Genomic DNA, 14505 nt, shown 5'->3' with positions numbered 1-14505 from the left:
CCCCACACCATACGGGTCGTGGGAGTTATTTGACCATACTTCACCACGCTGGTCAGTGCCTGTTGGCGTCGTCAGGGAGCATTGACGTGACAGCATCGAAGTACAGTCCAACATATTTTTCTACACTGCCCTCTGCTGTCTTATAGGCTAGCCCTTAAAGCCCGATGGAAACCTGTTTGTGAATGACGGCCACTCACCTGGCCACTATCCAGGCTCAAAACCTGCTTAGCTTGCCGATGGCGAGATGTTAACTCCCTCGCCTGGTATGCAGCTGGTCGTGGGTTCGATCCCGACTCTTACGCCTTTATACTTGAGAGTTTGCATGTGTCTCTGCCCGTGGTGGCGTGGATTTTTGTCCTGGTCCTCCTGTTTGTCCCTCCACATTTAGAACCAACGTGCATTTAGAGTATTTGGCTGCTATAAATGTACACGTGGTACAAAAAAGCCATTTAGTTGAGCTATCATTTGTGCTATCCAGGTCGCTTCTGAACAAAATCTATAATTATTATTGTAACTCGGCGGTAATGCAGTTTTGTTTTATTGGATGAATGAAGCAGGTTTGGTTTGAGTGAATCAGGTTTGGTGATCCTACTGCCAGGGGGCGCCATGACCCCACAATTCGAAGCACCACCACCACCCCCACTCTCACACCCGGTGACATCAGCAGCAGCAGCGTTGGATGTCATCACTGCCCTCTGCTCTGCCGAGCTCTGACGCTGAGTGCGGGGTTGAACTTCTTTCGCACCGTACGTAGACAACCGTGCTAATCGGAGGTGCGTGTACACGTGTGTGGGTGTACATGGCTGTATACGTATGTGTGTCCACGTGTATATGTGTTACACGTGTGTGTTGAACGTCTTTCGCACCGTACGTAAACAACCGTGCTAATCGGAAGTGCGTGTACATGTGAGTGGGTGTCCATGGCTATTGCACGTGTACACACACACACACGTGTACACACACACACACGTGTACACACACACACACGTGTACACACACACACACGTGTATGGGTGTGTACATGGTTAGTATATTTGTGTGTACACGTGTATGTGTTACACGTGCGTGGTTGTGTACATGGTTAGAATACTTGTCTGTACACGTGTATATGTTACACGTGTGTGTACATGGGTGTTATACGTGTGTGTGTGCACACGAGTATGTTTTATAGGTGTGGTCTGGCTTTGGCGAAGCTGATCTGTCCACCCAGTTTAACCAATCTCGCTACAGCGGCCAACACACAACACGATCTTTAAATAAGAAGCTTGTTGCTGCTGCTGCAGTGTGCTATACGTCATCGGCGCCAGGGGATACAAAGGCGGTCCGGGCGAGAAAGCCACCCAGCCTGACCCCCCAATAATGATGGACAACATGGAGTAATCGTGACTCAGCATTTCACACTGACGCAAAGACCCCCCCCCCCCGTGTAGCCTGTAACAGGCTGTAGGGGCAAGTGCTGTTAGCGAGCACCTACAGACACACAACAAAGACAAAGATCCCCCGTGTAGCCTGTAAACAGGCTGTAGGGGCAAGTGCTGTTAGCGAGCACCTACAGACACACAACAAAGACAAAGATCCCCCGTGTAGCCTGTAAACAGGCTGTAGGGGCAAGTGCTGTTAGCGAGCACCTACAGACACACAACAAAGACAAAGATCCCCCGTGTAGCCTGTAACAGGCTGTAGGAGCAAGTGCTGTTAGCAAGCAACCTACAGACATACAACAAAGATCCCCCGTGTAGCCTGTAACAGGCTGTAGGGGCAAGTGCTGTTAGCGAATAGCACCTACAGACACACAACAAAGACAAAGATCCCCCGTGTAGCCTGTAACAGGCTGTAGGGGCAAGTGCTGTTAGCGAGTAGCACCTACAGACACACAACAAAGACAAAGATCCCCCGTGTAGCCTGTAAACAGGCTGTAGGGGCAAGTGCTGTTAGCGAGCACCTACAGACACACAACAAAGACAAAGATCCCCCGTGTAGCCTGTAAACAGGCTGTAGGGGCAAGTGCTGTTAGCGAGCACCTACAGACACACAACAAAGACAAAGATCCCCCGTGTAGCCTGTAACAGGCTGTAGGAGCAAGTGCTGTTAGCAAGCAACCTACAGACATACAACAAAGATCCCCCGTGTAGCCTGTAACAGGCTGTAGGGGCAAGTGCTGTTAGCGAATAGCACCTACAGACACACAACAAAGACAAAGATCCCCCGTGTAGCCTGTAACAGGCTGTAGGGGCAAGTGCTGTTAGCGAGTAGCACCTACAGACACACAACAAAGACAAAGATCCCCCGTGTAGCCTGTAAACAGGCTGTAGGGGCAAGTGCTGTTAGCGAGCACCTACAGACACACAACAAAGACAAAGATCCCCCGTGTAGCCTGTAACAGGCTGTAGGAGCAAGTGCTGTTAGCAAGCAACCTACAGACATACAACAAAGATCCCCCGTGTAGCCTGTAACAGGCTGCAGGGGCAAGTGCTGTTAGCAAGCACCGACAGACACACAACAAAGACAAAGCTCCCCCGTGTAGCCTGTAACTGTAGGGGCAAGTGCTGTTAGCGAGTAAGCACCTATGAAGGCCGGCCCTGTGGCACACGAGGGGGGGATGGGTGGCACAGCACTACCCACGCCCGGCCGCCTTTGTCTCGCCCGGGTGGCGATGTTTCTACGACACACCGCACCCGGTGACTCATCTGAGGCCGAGTCGACCTAGGGGGAGGCCACCAGGACCGGTTCCAAGATAATCGCCGCCGTGAGCGGGAATCGAACGTTTCGGGTCGCCGGGTTCGTGGCCACAGGGGACCACGACGCCACCGTTCCCCCACCGCTCCCCCACCACCAGCACCACTGAGCAATCGTGACTCGGCACTTCTCACCGACACGCCACTGACACACACTGACGGACACAGAGACAGACGCTGAGACAGACACTGACACACACAGACTCACATTGACACAAATCTGCATTGCGAGTCAATACCACCCCATAGCGAGGGTTCATCCGCAACGGCTGACTGATCAGAAGCAGATACTCCAGAGACAGAAGTTGTCTTACCTGCCTGGACAGGTGAGCAGGAAGTATTGTACCTGTGACTGTGTATCACACACACACACACAGACTCACACACACAGACTCACACACACACACACAGACTCACACACACACACAGGCTCACACACACAGGCTCACACACACACAGACTCACACACACACACAGACTCACACACACAGACTCACACACACAGGCTCACACACACACAGACTCACACACACAGACTCACACACACACACAGACTCACACACACAGGCTCACACACACAGACTCACACACACACACAGGCTCACACACACACAGACTCACACACACAGACTCACACACACACACAGACTCACACACACAGGCTCACACACACAGACTCACACACACACACAGGCTCACACACACACGTGCGTAGTGTCCACTATCTGCCGTTGTTGTTGTGAGTGTTTCTCGTCTGTATTATGGTGTTAATACATACAGGGTGCAGTGTACACACTGCCACACGATGTAGTGTGCGAGTGTGAATTATACATGTGTGTGCGTGTACTCGTGTGCGATTGTATGTGTGTATAATGCATAGCTATCAACCCATAGGGTTTGTCCAGTATTCTTGTGCAGGGACATTGAGTTTTCAGGTGAAAGAAATAATAATTTATCTTATTTGTTTGTGTTTCTCCCTTTGTGATTGAACTTTGTAGGATGAACGATGAGATTGATGAAGGGCACGGGGTTCACCAATAGGGTCTGAATTGGTCTGCTGAAAAGGGGTTGGGGGCCGTCCATAAATGACGTCACGCACCTGGGGGGGGGGTCAGACATTTGTGACGAGGGGGGGGGGGGGTTAGAGAAATGTGACGTCACATCAAAATGCGCAACTTTAAATAAATATAGACAACACGTTCTACTTAATTAAATAGACTTTTTATAAAAGTTTTCTCCTATAATATCAGAGTGCAGCGCCACATTAAATACGCACTACAATGACAATAGTTTAAAGCGATTTGAAGCATGTTTTATTTTCAAAATGAAAATATGGTTTTGGGGGGGGGGGGGCAACAGAGCTTTGTGACGTCATATTTGAGGGGGGAGGGGTCTGACTTTTGTGACGCCGTGTGACGAGGGGGGGGGGGTCAAAAATCGTCCAAAATCGCGTGACGTCATTTATGGACGGCCCCTTGACAGCGATGAAAATGTTGCGTAGATGTACCTGGCTTTTCCGACCTTCAAAGGTGCTTGCTTACAGCACTTGCCCACCAAAAGTCTACGAAGGCGACACGGGGTTGGTGATCTTTGTCTTCTGGAGATGTACTCCACGCGTTTGTCCACGTGGATATGTTCTGTGGGTGTGAGAGTGAGAGTTAGATTGTCCACGTGTGCGTGTGTCTTTGTCGATGTGCGTCTACTTGTGAGCACAGGGAGTTGTAGTGTGCGTGTGTGTTTGTCTATCGCATGCGTGTGTACTTGAGTGTGTGTGTGTGATGTGCATAGGTACTCGCTAACAGCACTTGCCCCAACAGTCTGTTACAGGCTACACGGGGGATCTTTGTCTTTGTATGCGATTGTGTACATGTGTGAGTGAGACAATGTGTGAGTAAGATGTGTGTGTGTGTGACAACCCACGTATTTACACGCGTCTACACTACGTGTGTGTGTGTATGTACAATGTACATGCGTATCTACTTGTGGACACTAACAGCGCTTGGCCCAAAAGTCTGTTAAGGCTCCACGATGCATCTTTTTCTTTGGGTATTTGTGTGAGATTATAATCGACGTGTGTGCACTCACACGATGTGAACGCGCGTGTACTTGTGTGTACACGTGTACGTCTGTGAGCTTGGCTATGTGTGCATGTATGTGTATCCACGTGTGTCTGCATGCAGGCGGTGATATAAATGGGTGCGGTAAACAGAGATAGGGCTGCTGTGTCTATATTTAGAACTGGAACTACAGTATGCTCAAGGTTAAGGCTTGGTTTTGTTTACATGTGGAGGCAGACTTGTGGTTAGGGGCAAAGATTTGGATCAGGGTCACGTGTAGGGTTAAGCAAAAGCTTATTTTGCGTGACTTATTATTGGTACTAAAAGACTTATACTTTGTTAAGTAAGTGTAAACATAAATGATTGTATTGTTTTTTAAATAAAGTCATTATCTCAATGTGTTATCGTAGTCTGTGTAGTTATTGCCATAATTTCCATGACTATCACTGTCAAACACTGCCACCGTTATGGGGCCGTCCATAAATGACGTCACGCACCTAGGGGGGGGGGGTCAGACATTTGTGACGATGTGTGGGGAGGGGAGGTTTGAGAAATGTGACGTCACATCAAAATGCGCAACTTTAAATAAATATAAACAACACGTTCTACTTAATTAAATATAATTGTTATAACAACACTTTATTTTTTTAAATACATTTTCATTATTAACTATTGAATGATTGTTATTAAACATTTAGATTTTAATGATCTGTATCACCACCACAATCATCTCCACCGCCACCATCTCTATCACCTTCACCACCACCACCATCTGTATCACCACCATCACTGCCACCACCATCTCATCTCCACACCACCACCATCTCTACCACCATCATAACTCTATGTAACCTAATTAGCACCACCAATTAACACCATAATTTCCATCACTACCACCTCCACCACCATCATTTGTCATGCCCAAAAACCCTATTATATATACATATTTCCCCCCTTTTAAATCCACAGTGCTATTGACAAACGTGTTGAGATGTTTGGTTATTTGTGCTTGGGCACCGCTGACCACCACGCAGCATGACCAAATAACTAATTTCGTATTTCCGCCCCCTCACACATCCGCGCTTCCCCGCTGTGGTGGCAGAGCGGCGCGAGCGACGATGGCGGGACGCCTCGTGGTGAAATCCGTGGCGAGCGTGGAGCAGGATGAGGGCGTGGGAGCTCGCGTGCGGCGCGGCGTCGGCCGCCATGGGGTACGACGGCTGTGACGAGTTTACGAGTCCGGCTTTTCTCGCTTCTTCTCTTTCCACACTTTCACAACTGACGTAAAGCCATCATCAGACTCCTTCCAGAGTGGCAGTCAAGCTACCATCAGACACTTCCGAAGTGCCGGTCAAGCTACCATCTGCCACTTCCGAAGTGCCGTTCAAGCTATCGATTAGATCCCTTCCAAAGTGCCGGTCAAGCTATCATCAGACACTTCCAAAGTGCCGGTCAAGCTACCATCAGCCAATTCCGAAGTGCCGTTCAAGCTATCGATTAGATCCCTTCCAAAGTGCCGGTCAAGTGATCATCAGACATTTCCGAAATGATAGCCAGGCAATCAGACACCATTTATAACGTGGATTTTGTATGTTTCATCGTTTTGAGGGCGCCCACTGTAGAGCAAGACATTTACAACTCTACTGGAATACAGCAAGCGGTGAAATAACCTTGAATATATTTTCAAAGGTCAAATGTTTTAGCGAGCAAACAGTGCGAATGACATTCAAATAGATTCCTATGATACATAATTGGTTTCTTTTTTGTTCGACCGTGTACGTATATCGTCATTGTTATAATTATAACCCTCCACCATCCGACAGAGCCAATCAAATCGAGTTGCCATGTGGACAAACGTTCCGATTGATTGGGTTTTTCAGCAAAAAAAAAGAAACAAATTATGCATCATAAGATTGTTCATGAGGGCTTACGTATCACTCTAAAACAGTCCTATGCCGATACTGCATTATGTCTGCTTAAGTTTATTTAACTGCTCGCTCTGCCAGTAGAGTTGTAAATCTTTCGCTACCCAGTGGGGGCCCTCTCACGGTGAAGCAAGAGAAAAAACTCCACGTTAGGAACGGTGTCTGATAGCATGGCCGGCATTTCGGAAGTGTCTGATGGCCGGACCTCAGCATTTTATTCCACCTGTGCCACCTGTGTCATGCCGCCATGAGGGCAGTTGTTCCACAATTCCGGACGTATGTATAGGACACTTTTAAGGATGTGGTCCAGGGCCTAATTTCTCATGGAATATTTTCCGGGAGGAACCCCTGATCCCCCCAACCCCCAAATCCCCAACTACCCGGACCCTGGAAATATTTTACGGTGCTCAGCCCCAGACAGCTCCGGCTGAAATAAAGCTCCGGATGTTGAATGATCGCTGGTGTAATCATGAAGTGGCATTTACTAGGGTTTTGTACAATGTTAACCAATTAAGACTGTCATTCTGAAATAAACAATTGGTCCGCCTTTCCTTATTACAAGGGAGAAATGCTCGTAAAATACCACAGAGTCTTTAGACATGCTCAAACCAACAGGCACTTTCATCCGCGCTGGGATGGTGACGATGCATTTAGCATCCCACGTGTATAAAAACTATTGACTTATTGAATGAGTAATCCATATTTCACCGAAGGCCTTGTTTCACGCCGAGTTGACCGAAGGGCCTTGTTCAGAAAGCACTTGCCGCTGTTGGTGCACATCCCGACCAGGAATCGTACTGCGGATGGCATGGAATGCAGTGCAGTGCCCCTCTCAAACTCAGAGGGAGTCTCGGTCTCCCTGAAAAAGGTGGAGGTCTAAATGGCCGTCTTATGCCACTTTTGGCGGAAGCGCCCTCTCCACACTGTGAGGGGGCTCTGGAGAGCCTCGCTGGAGAGGGCATTTTGGCCTACTCTTCCACGCCAACCGAACGTCGCGGAAGAGGTCGAATAACCCACGTTTCACCCCACCACACACGACCTGCCGATCGACAAACCGCGGCGTACCCATTCATACCGCTGGGTGGACAGAGGTGGAGGAGGTATTTTAGAAAGTTGCACAATTTATGTAAGCGGGCGCGGCCGCGAGATGGAATAGAGCCAGCGACCTCGGCTTTGCAAGCCGTGCGCGTGCCCGGCGCTACCACCACGGCCGCAAGTACTCCTACACGTGCGAAACACACCGCTTTTGGAAAAGCTCAGGCTGTTTTTTTTCTTCAAGAGAGGATGTTTTTGCACGGTTCATTTTTCCTCTCCTACCTAGCCGACAGCCCCCCCCCCCCACTTCTGACTACCCGCCAGTTCAATTGCTCGTGGAATTTCTGCACGGCGGCGTTTTGTGCTCGTGGTTTATTCCGAGGGCCCGAGTGTTTTTTAATTTGATTTAGTTTCTATGAAAGGGGCCACACACAGCACAAAGGCCCTACCTGCCGTCACGGCTCGCACGGCGGCAGTCACTCGGCCGGCAGTGTTGCAATTAGTTAATCGAGTTTGGTAATTTGAGCTTTCTTGAGTTTTCAAGGGGTTCGTATATTTTTTTAATCGTTGAACAAATTTTCTAAAATTGCTGGGGTGTAACGATTGAATCTCCCCCAGGGATTTGATGATTGTCGCGATTCGGGGCAGCGATGTTGATTAAAATATTTATATATATTTCGCTCGTTTTCACATTTCATTTTCGGGTAGAGCTTTAGATTTTGTTGTTACGATTTTCAACTCGGGTTGAAACGTTTACGCATTGCCTCCGTCTATAATGGAGGGAAACAATAACTCTCATGAAGATGATCCATTGTGAACAACACTTTAGCGTGAAATTGCGTGGCCTTTTGGGAACTTAGCCTGCAGAAAATCGACCAAAATGTATCAAATTTCTCCCCTAAACTTAGATATAAACCAGAGCAAAGGGGTACTATCCGCAAACTTTAAACGAAAGACCAGGCCTGTGTGTTCCCTACATCAAGCGTTTGGGCCCAATTGGAAGTATATCACCATAAATGTTGCAATAAAAAATGTCGTAGGTGGCACAGATGTTTCATTGTACAGTTAACCGCCTGGCATTGGTCTTGTTCTTTTATTCACTAGCGTTCCTGGGAAAGTCTTACTCGGAAGTATTCCTGTGAAAGGCCTGCCCGACTCGCGTGGAAACGCGAGTAATTTGTCAGGTCATGTGTAATCACTTTTTGTAACCAGCTCGAGTTCTGAGAGGTATCAGGCTGGCTTGGGCCATCTTGAGACGATTTCAGACGGCTGCCCCATTTATTATCCCGGTGTAACAGGCTAAAATAACCCCTGCCCCGATTAAACCCGGGTATAGTTTGGCCCAGGCCAGAGTATACCCGGGGGGGATAAAGTGTCCTAGGCTTAACTATACCCCCCGGGGGTTTAAACTAGACTGGGCCAGACCATATCCCTCCAGGCCAGAATATGCCCCATGTGAAAGTTCAAAGGCAATTATCCATACAGAGAACAGCCGGCAACAAACTTCAATCGATATCTAAAAAGCGTATAAATGGAAGTAAGAATCTCAATTTGATCAATTGAAGCATTTTTAGGGTTAGGGTTATTATGAAAGTTTTTCTGGTTGAAGCAATCAAAGTCTATGTGTTTACAGTTTTAAATAATATGTTGGAAATATGTAGTAATTCATGTGTATAGCGCTCAACACTATTACTATCATGGGGTATGATTTGGCATAGAGGAGCATAATTTGGCCTAGGCCAGGGGTCGGCAACCTACGGCTCCGGAGCCGCATGCGGCTCTTTACGGGCTGCTTCTTGACGATATGTACGTATGTACAGTATGTACTCAGATGCATTGCGGCTCTTGAAATACTGAATTTTGTACCGAATTGGAAAGAAATGGCTCTTCTTGTTATTTTGGTTGCCGACCCCTGGCCTAGGCCATAATATACCCCAGAGTATAAATTGGCCTAGGCCATAATATACCCGGGTATAATCTAGCCTAGGCCGTTTTAACTCCGGGTATACTACGGTCTGTGGGTATACTGTGGCCTGTAACTCTGGTATGGAACGTTACAATCAGACACCCAGTTTAATTCAAGTTGTCAAGTAACAGATGTCCTCTGTTCCAGTGAACATGGGGTGCCACTCATCTCCATATCCAGCTCTGTGCCATGTGATGGAAATTCCAGATTCTTATGGCAGGGGTCAGGACCTTGAAAGGGCAAACCATTTTTAATGTGAAGACCCGTGCAATGCTCAGTTTAACATATAGGCTTTCGCTACCAATATTATCCATAATAGAGGTTTTTGTGTTCGATGCAATGCTGCTTTTAATTGTGTCTGTCGTGGTGGATTGATGATGATGACACCACACGGACTGTTAAGCAGGATAAGTGGACTTAAGGAGGACACGTCGCTCTAAGGGACAAGTGGCCGATAGTCGTCGAGACTAACGAAAGAGTGGCAGCTAAAGGAGAGAACCTCAGTCCACCGCCGCATCTCCTGTGGCGATGGAACGATGATGAAGTCGGCCGATGTACGGGAGCTGCGTAGATTGTGGGGCGTCACGTGACCAGGGCAGAGATTGCGACTGCTTGGGCAGGCCTTCATTCAGCGGGGGATAAAGGTCGTTAATTATAGATTTGAAGCTTTCGTGACTGCAAGGATACATACTCTTAGTTTTTTCGGTAAAGTCACGTAGGTAAAAAATGAAATTCAAATTAATAAAAATAAAATAATTATTAACTTTAATTTCATTTTTTACCTACGTAACTTTACCGAAAAAACTAAGAGCATGATATAGGTAGTGGCCGATGACAATAACGATGAGAGCCGATTGAGACAACAAATATCCCGTGTGCAACAGGGATCCAGCGGAAACACACAGCAGGGAGTTACGTAGCCGTAAAAAACACACACACACACCCCCACGACAAGGTGCAGTATCCGTCAAAGGAATTTCCTTCTTCGCAGCGCCAGCTCGATCTTTCCACCAGCTGGCGTGCCATAGTGTGACTCGATGAGCCATGCCGAATCCAGTTCCGGAATCTGGGGAGAGATGAAGTTTTTGGGCGGGGGGGCGGAGGGGGGTTTTGTGGTGGGGGGGGGTGGTGATGCGTTACCTCCCCTCCCCACCCCCTACCCCCCACCAGTAGCCAGGACCTCCGGTGAGCGGAGACCAGGGGTTGGTGGCTCCCCAGCGTCCTGTTGTGGCAGTGGCGTGGAAGGTCATGTCAAGGTTGACCAGCAAGGACACCTGGCGTGGCCCTTATGCACGCACACACACGCACGCACACACACGCACGCACGCACGCGTGGCTCACAGAGGCACACACACGTGTGCACGCGCGTCGGCGTGGAGGCGTTTCGCACGCACACACCTGCACAGTGACACCCACGCGCACAACGAGGGATGCACGCACACCTGCACACGCACGCACGCACACATTACCGATGCAGCTGTACGCGTGCGCACTCTTGCACGGTCGTACACAGGCACCCTCCCGCAGTCGTACCCCCACTTAACTTGTGCACATACACACACACACGCAAACACATGCACGGACGCACACACATTCCTGTGTAGTGGTACACATGCACGCATTTGCTCATTGACATCATAGATTCACACAACAACAACAGCCGCCATTCGCCACTAAGTGGTGGTGACGTCACCACAGCGCCTGTGCCAGGCCAGGTGCACTTTGAGGCCACGTAAAGTGTCGAAGGCTCACTGACAGGAGGTCACGGGGCAGACCCAGGTGGTGCCATGAGTTGACTGACTGAGATGACTGGCAGATGCACCAGCTGTGCCCCCAACTGTGCCAACTTATGTAAGCAGGGCCGGATGAAGTCAAGGGACTCCAGGGGCTGCAGCCCAGGGGCCTCCGCCAGGTTATTTCCCTTGTGAATGCTGAATTTGATTTGTTGTTAGCCTTGTAAAAATGTATTGTATTTTTCCTTAACTTTGTTTTCTTTTTGAAAATATTACTGGGGGCCTCACAGTGCCTGTCGCCCAGGGGCCTACAAAATATTAATCCGGCCCTGTATGTAACACATATGTAAGAATCGGTACATACGTATGTATGTTGAACTTCTTTTGCACGGTTCATAGCCGATCATGCAAATCGGGGATGTGGGTGTCTGAATCGTTCGCGCGGTTCCTCGCCGGCCCGCGGGCGTTGCTTCATGCTTTCTGCTTTCGTATCTGCCCCTCCTCCATGCACCCCCCCCCCGCCCCCTTTGCCAGCTGCACAACCTGGACCCGTTCCTGATGATGGACGAGTTCCGAACGACGCCAGGATCGGCGGCCGGGTTTCCCGATCACCCGCACCGCGGCTTCGAGACGGTGCGACGATGATCCGTCGGTTTCATCGATGACCTCGAAAGACAGCGTACCTACAGTTGCCACCTGCGCTGGTTTTCCCAGGATCATCATCTGTTTGTTGAGGGGGCAGCAGTAGTTGTCTACCCGTGACGTTAAAAAGTATCGGTCGCGTTCACATGTTGTTCTCCCCTCTTCCGGAATTATGAGATCTTCTTCTCCCCAAGATGTGTCCCAGGTTTTTTTTGTAACTCCGAGGTGGCAACACTGATCACATCGCCGTGCTCCCAAAACACATCGCGTCACATCCCATTGGCCAATTTCCCCTTTTGTTGGCGATGGAACCGTCGAGGAATTTTTGTAAACAAAAATTGTTGCGTTGAAACTTCTTTCGCACCGTGCGTAGCCAACCGCGCCCTCCATTTCTTCGGTAGCAACATTATCGCTGCCTTCTGTTCTGACCTCGCTCCCCCCTTTGCCTCCCAAACATTGTCACGCCACCACCCTCAGGTGACGTACCTGCTCAGTGGTGCCTTCACGCACGAAGATTTCTGTGGCCACAAGGGCACGCTGCACGCCGGTGATCTGCAGGTCAGAGGTCGCGCGGGGGCTTGTGGGGGCTAGTGGTTACGAGGTGGGGTGGAAGTGGTGGCCTACAGGTCACAGATCATAAGGGCCTCCAGGTTAAAGGTCATATTTTTTAATTGGAATGCTGTGACGCATTGGGACTGACCAAGATCGAGGTGATCATAAAGAATTTGAAGGCACGTATAGTGACAGAAAATGGAATTATCATTATTACTCATATTAATGTATTGTCATTCTACTTAGAACTATTTGACTTATCGAACAAAGACGGTCACTGCATGGCGCGCTTTCAAATGCGCTTTTGCGGCCGTCTGGAACGCTCTTCCTTCCGATGTTAGGAAGCCACCGGAGCTATTCCCTTTTAAATTATCTAGATTGAAAGCTAATAAATTTTTGTGTTTAGTTTGTTGTCCTTCCCCCGCAACTCCGATTAGCACGGCTGGCTATGTACGGTGCGAAAGAAGTTCAACATTCATACATACTTATCACTCGATAACCAAAAGCACTGCACTTTCCAAAGTGCAAGTTGTGAGGGGCGTGTTACTTCCTTGAGAAACGTGACCTGTGCGGGAGAGTGGACAAAACATTTAAATGGAATTACAAATAAATAATATATTTGTCTCTCCACCATGAAGTATTTTTGTTTACAATTCCCAATGGCCACATGGCCTTTTGGGAGTGGATCTTATTGGCAGCATCGGTTTTATACAAGCCAACAACTCTGGACCGGATTTGACTGTCAGTGTTGCATCAGCAGAGACAGGTTTGCGTAAACCAATGCTCGTGGACCGCCCAATGTTTATGGTCAAGGACCCTTTAGAGTCAAGGATGCAAAACTACATGACAATTTTAGGGGAGTGACTGATTACTTGTGTACTCGCACTCGGGACACCTGCTGATAGATGGCCACATTTTGAAAATGATTATTGATGAATGAGATGTTTGTCCGTTCCGCAATCGTTTTACACGCAAACCAAAGGTCGTCGAAGACCGAGCCCCTGTGCACACAGCCGCCTTGCTGTGTTTACGGCCACGCTGGAGAGCCCTTTTGTCTATCCACTGCTGGATGAGGGCCTCACCGCACCTTGCGGGTCCTGGGGGTTGTTTTTACCACACTGGGGCACGCTGGTCACTGTGGGTTTGGTGAGAATGGGCGAGCTTGGACTCGTCTGAATAGAAGTCGTGTACTGTACGACAATGGACATTTCTGCACCTGCCTTCTGTTGACCGCCACGTAGCCCAGCCTCTCCGCAGCCGAGCACTGTCCAGGCTCAACCGAGCTTAGCTTTCGAGGCCGATTGAGGTCGGGCGCTTTCCGAGTGATTTGGCAGTGGGCTATAAACTTACCTTAATACCCGCGGCAAGTAAACCTGCGAGTTCCTAAACTCGCACTCTCCTACCTCTGCGCTCCCGCCCCGCCATCGACCTTCCATTTGTAGTCCTGACGTTTTTTTCCCGCCGAATGTTTTGCAGCAGTCGTTTTTCCCCAGCACGCGATTCTTATCCGTCCTTTTGAGTGCTTCCACATTTTTTCGCCGGGTTTTGCAACCGTGGACTCTTTTGACTCGACGCCCGCACGACGCTTTCCCGATCGCAAAAACCCGACTGGTCTCCCTAGACTGAGCCTCCAACGAAGAGGCTCATTTTGGAATGTACCCTTAGAATATTCATAAATGCATGCACATGGTTTTTTTGTTCAAAATGTAGGACAACGGTTCACCACTGTACAAAAGTAAGATAATTAAATTTTGTTGTAGCATTCGAATGTGACCGCTCTACGAGTTGCTGCGCAGAAGCAGCGGGTATATTTACATATTACATTTTGTGTAAAGTGGCAGCCAGTCGTAGGCAGGGGAA

General features: G+C 48.9%; 1 protein-coding gene across 6 annotated transcripts in view; it reads left to right on the top strand.

Annotated features, from left to right (window-relative positions):
- Positions 1 to 14505, top strand: part of PIR (pirin) — a 490330-nt gene that overhangs the window by 446467 nt on the left and 29358 nt on the right. Inside the window, exons 1-4 of one of the 6 annotated variants that reach the window (XM_078602890.1) lie at positions 651 to 746; positions 5895 to 6003; positions 11986 to 12084; positions 12571 to 12651. In XM_078602890.1, the coding sequence (XP_078459016.1) occupies positions 5911 to 6003; positions 11986 to 12084; positions 12571 to 12651 (273 nt within the window). In that variant the 5' untranslated portion in view covers positions 651 to 746; positions 5895 to 5910. Of the gene's footprint in view, positions 1 to 650; positions 774 to 2362; positions 3062 to 4181; positions 4315 to 5894; positions 6004 to 11985; positions 12085 to 12570; positions 12652 to 14505 lie in introns of those variants that run through there. The other 5 variants (XM_078602891.1, XM_078602889.1, XM_078602887.1 and 2 more) reach the window with 5 other exon arrangements.

Source organism: Lampetra planeri, chromosome 19 (genome assembly GCF_965212315.1).
Source record: "Lampetra planeri chromosome 19, kcLamPlan1.2.h2, whole genome shotgun sequence".
In the NCBI taxonomy this organism is placed as follows: Eukaryota; Metazoa; Chordata; class Hyperoartia; order Petromyzontiformes; family Petromyzontidae; genus Lampetra; species Lampetra planeri.
The sequence above is the reverse complement of the archived record's forward strand: the minus strand, read 5'-3'. Positions and strand labels throughout refer to the sequence as shown.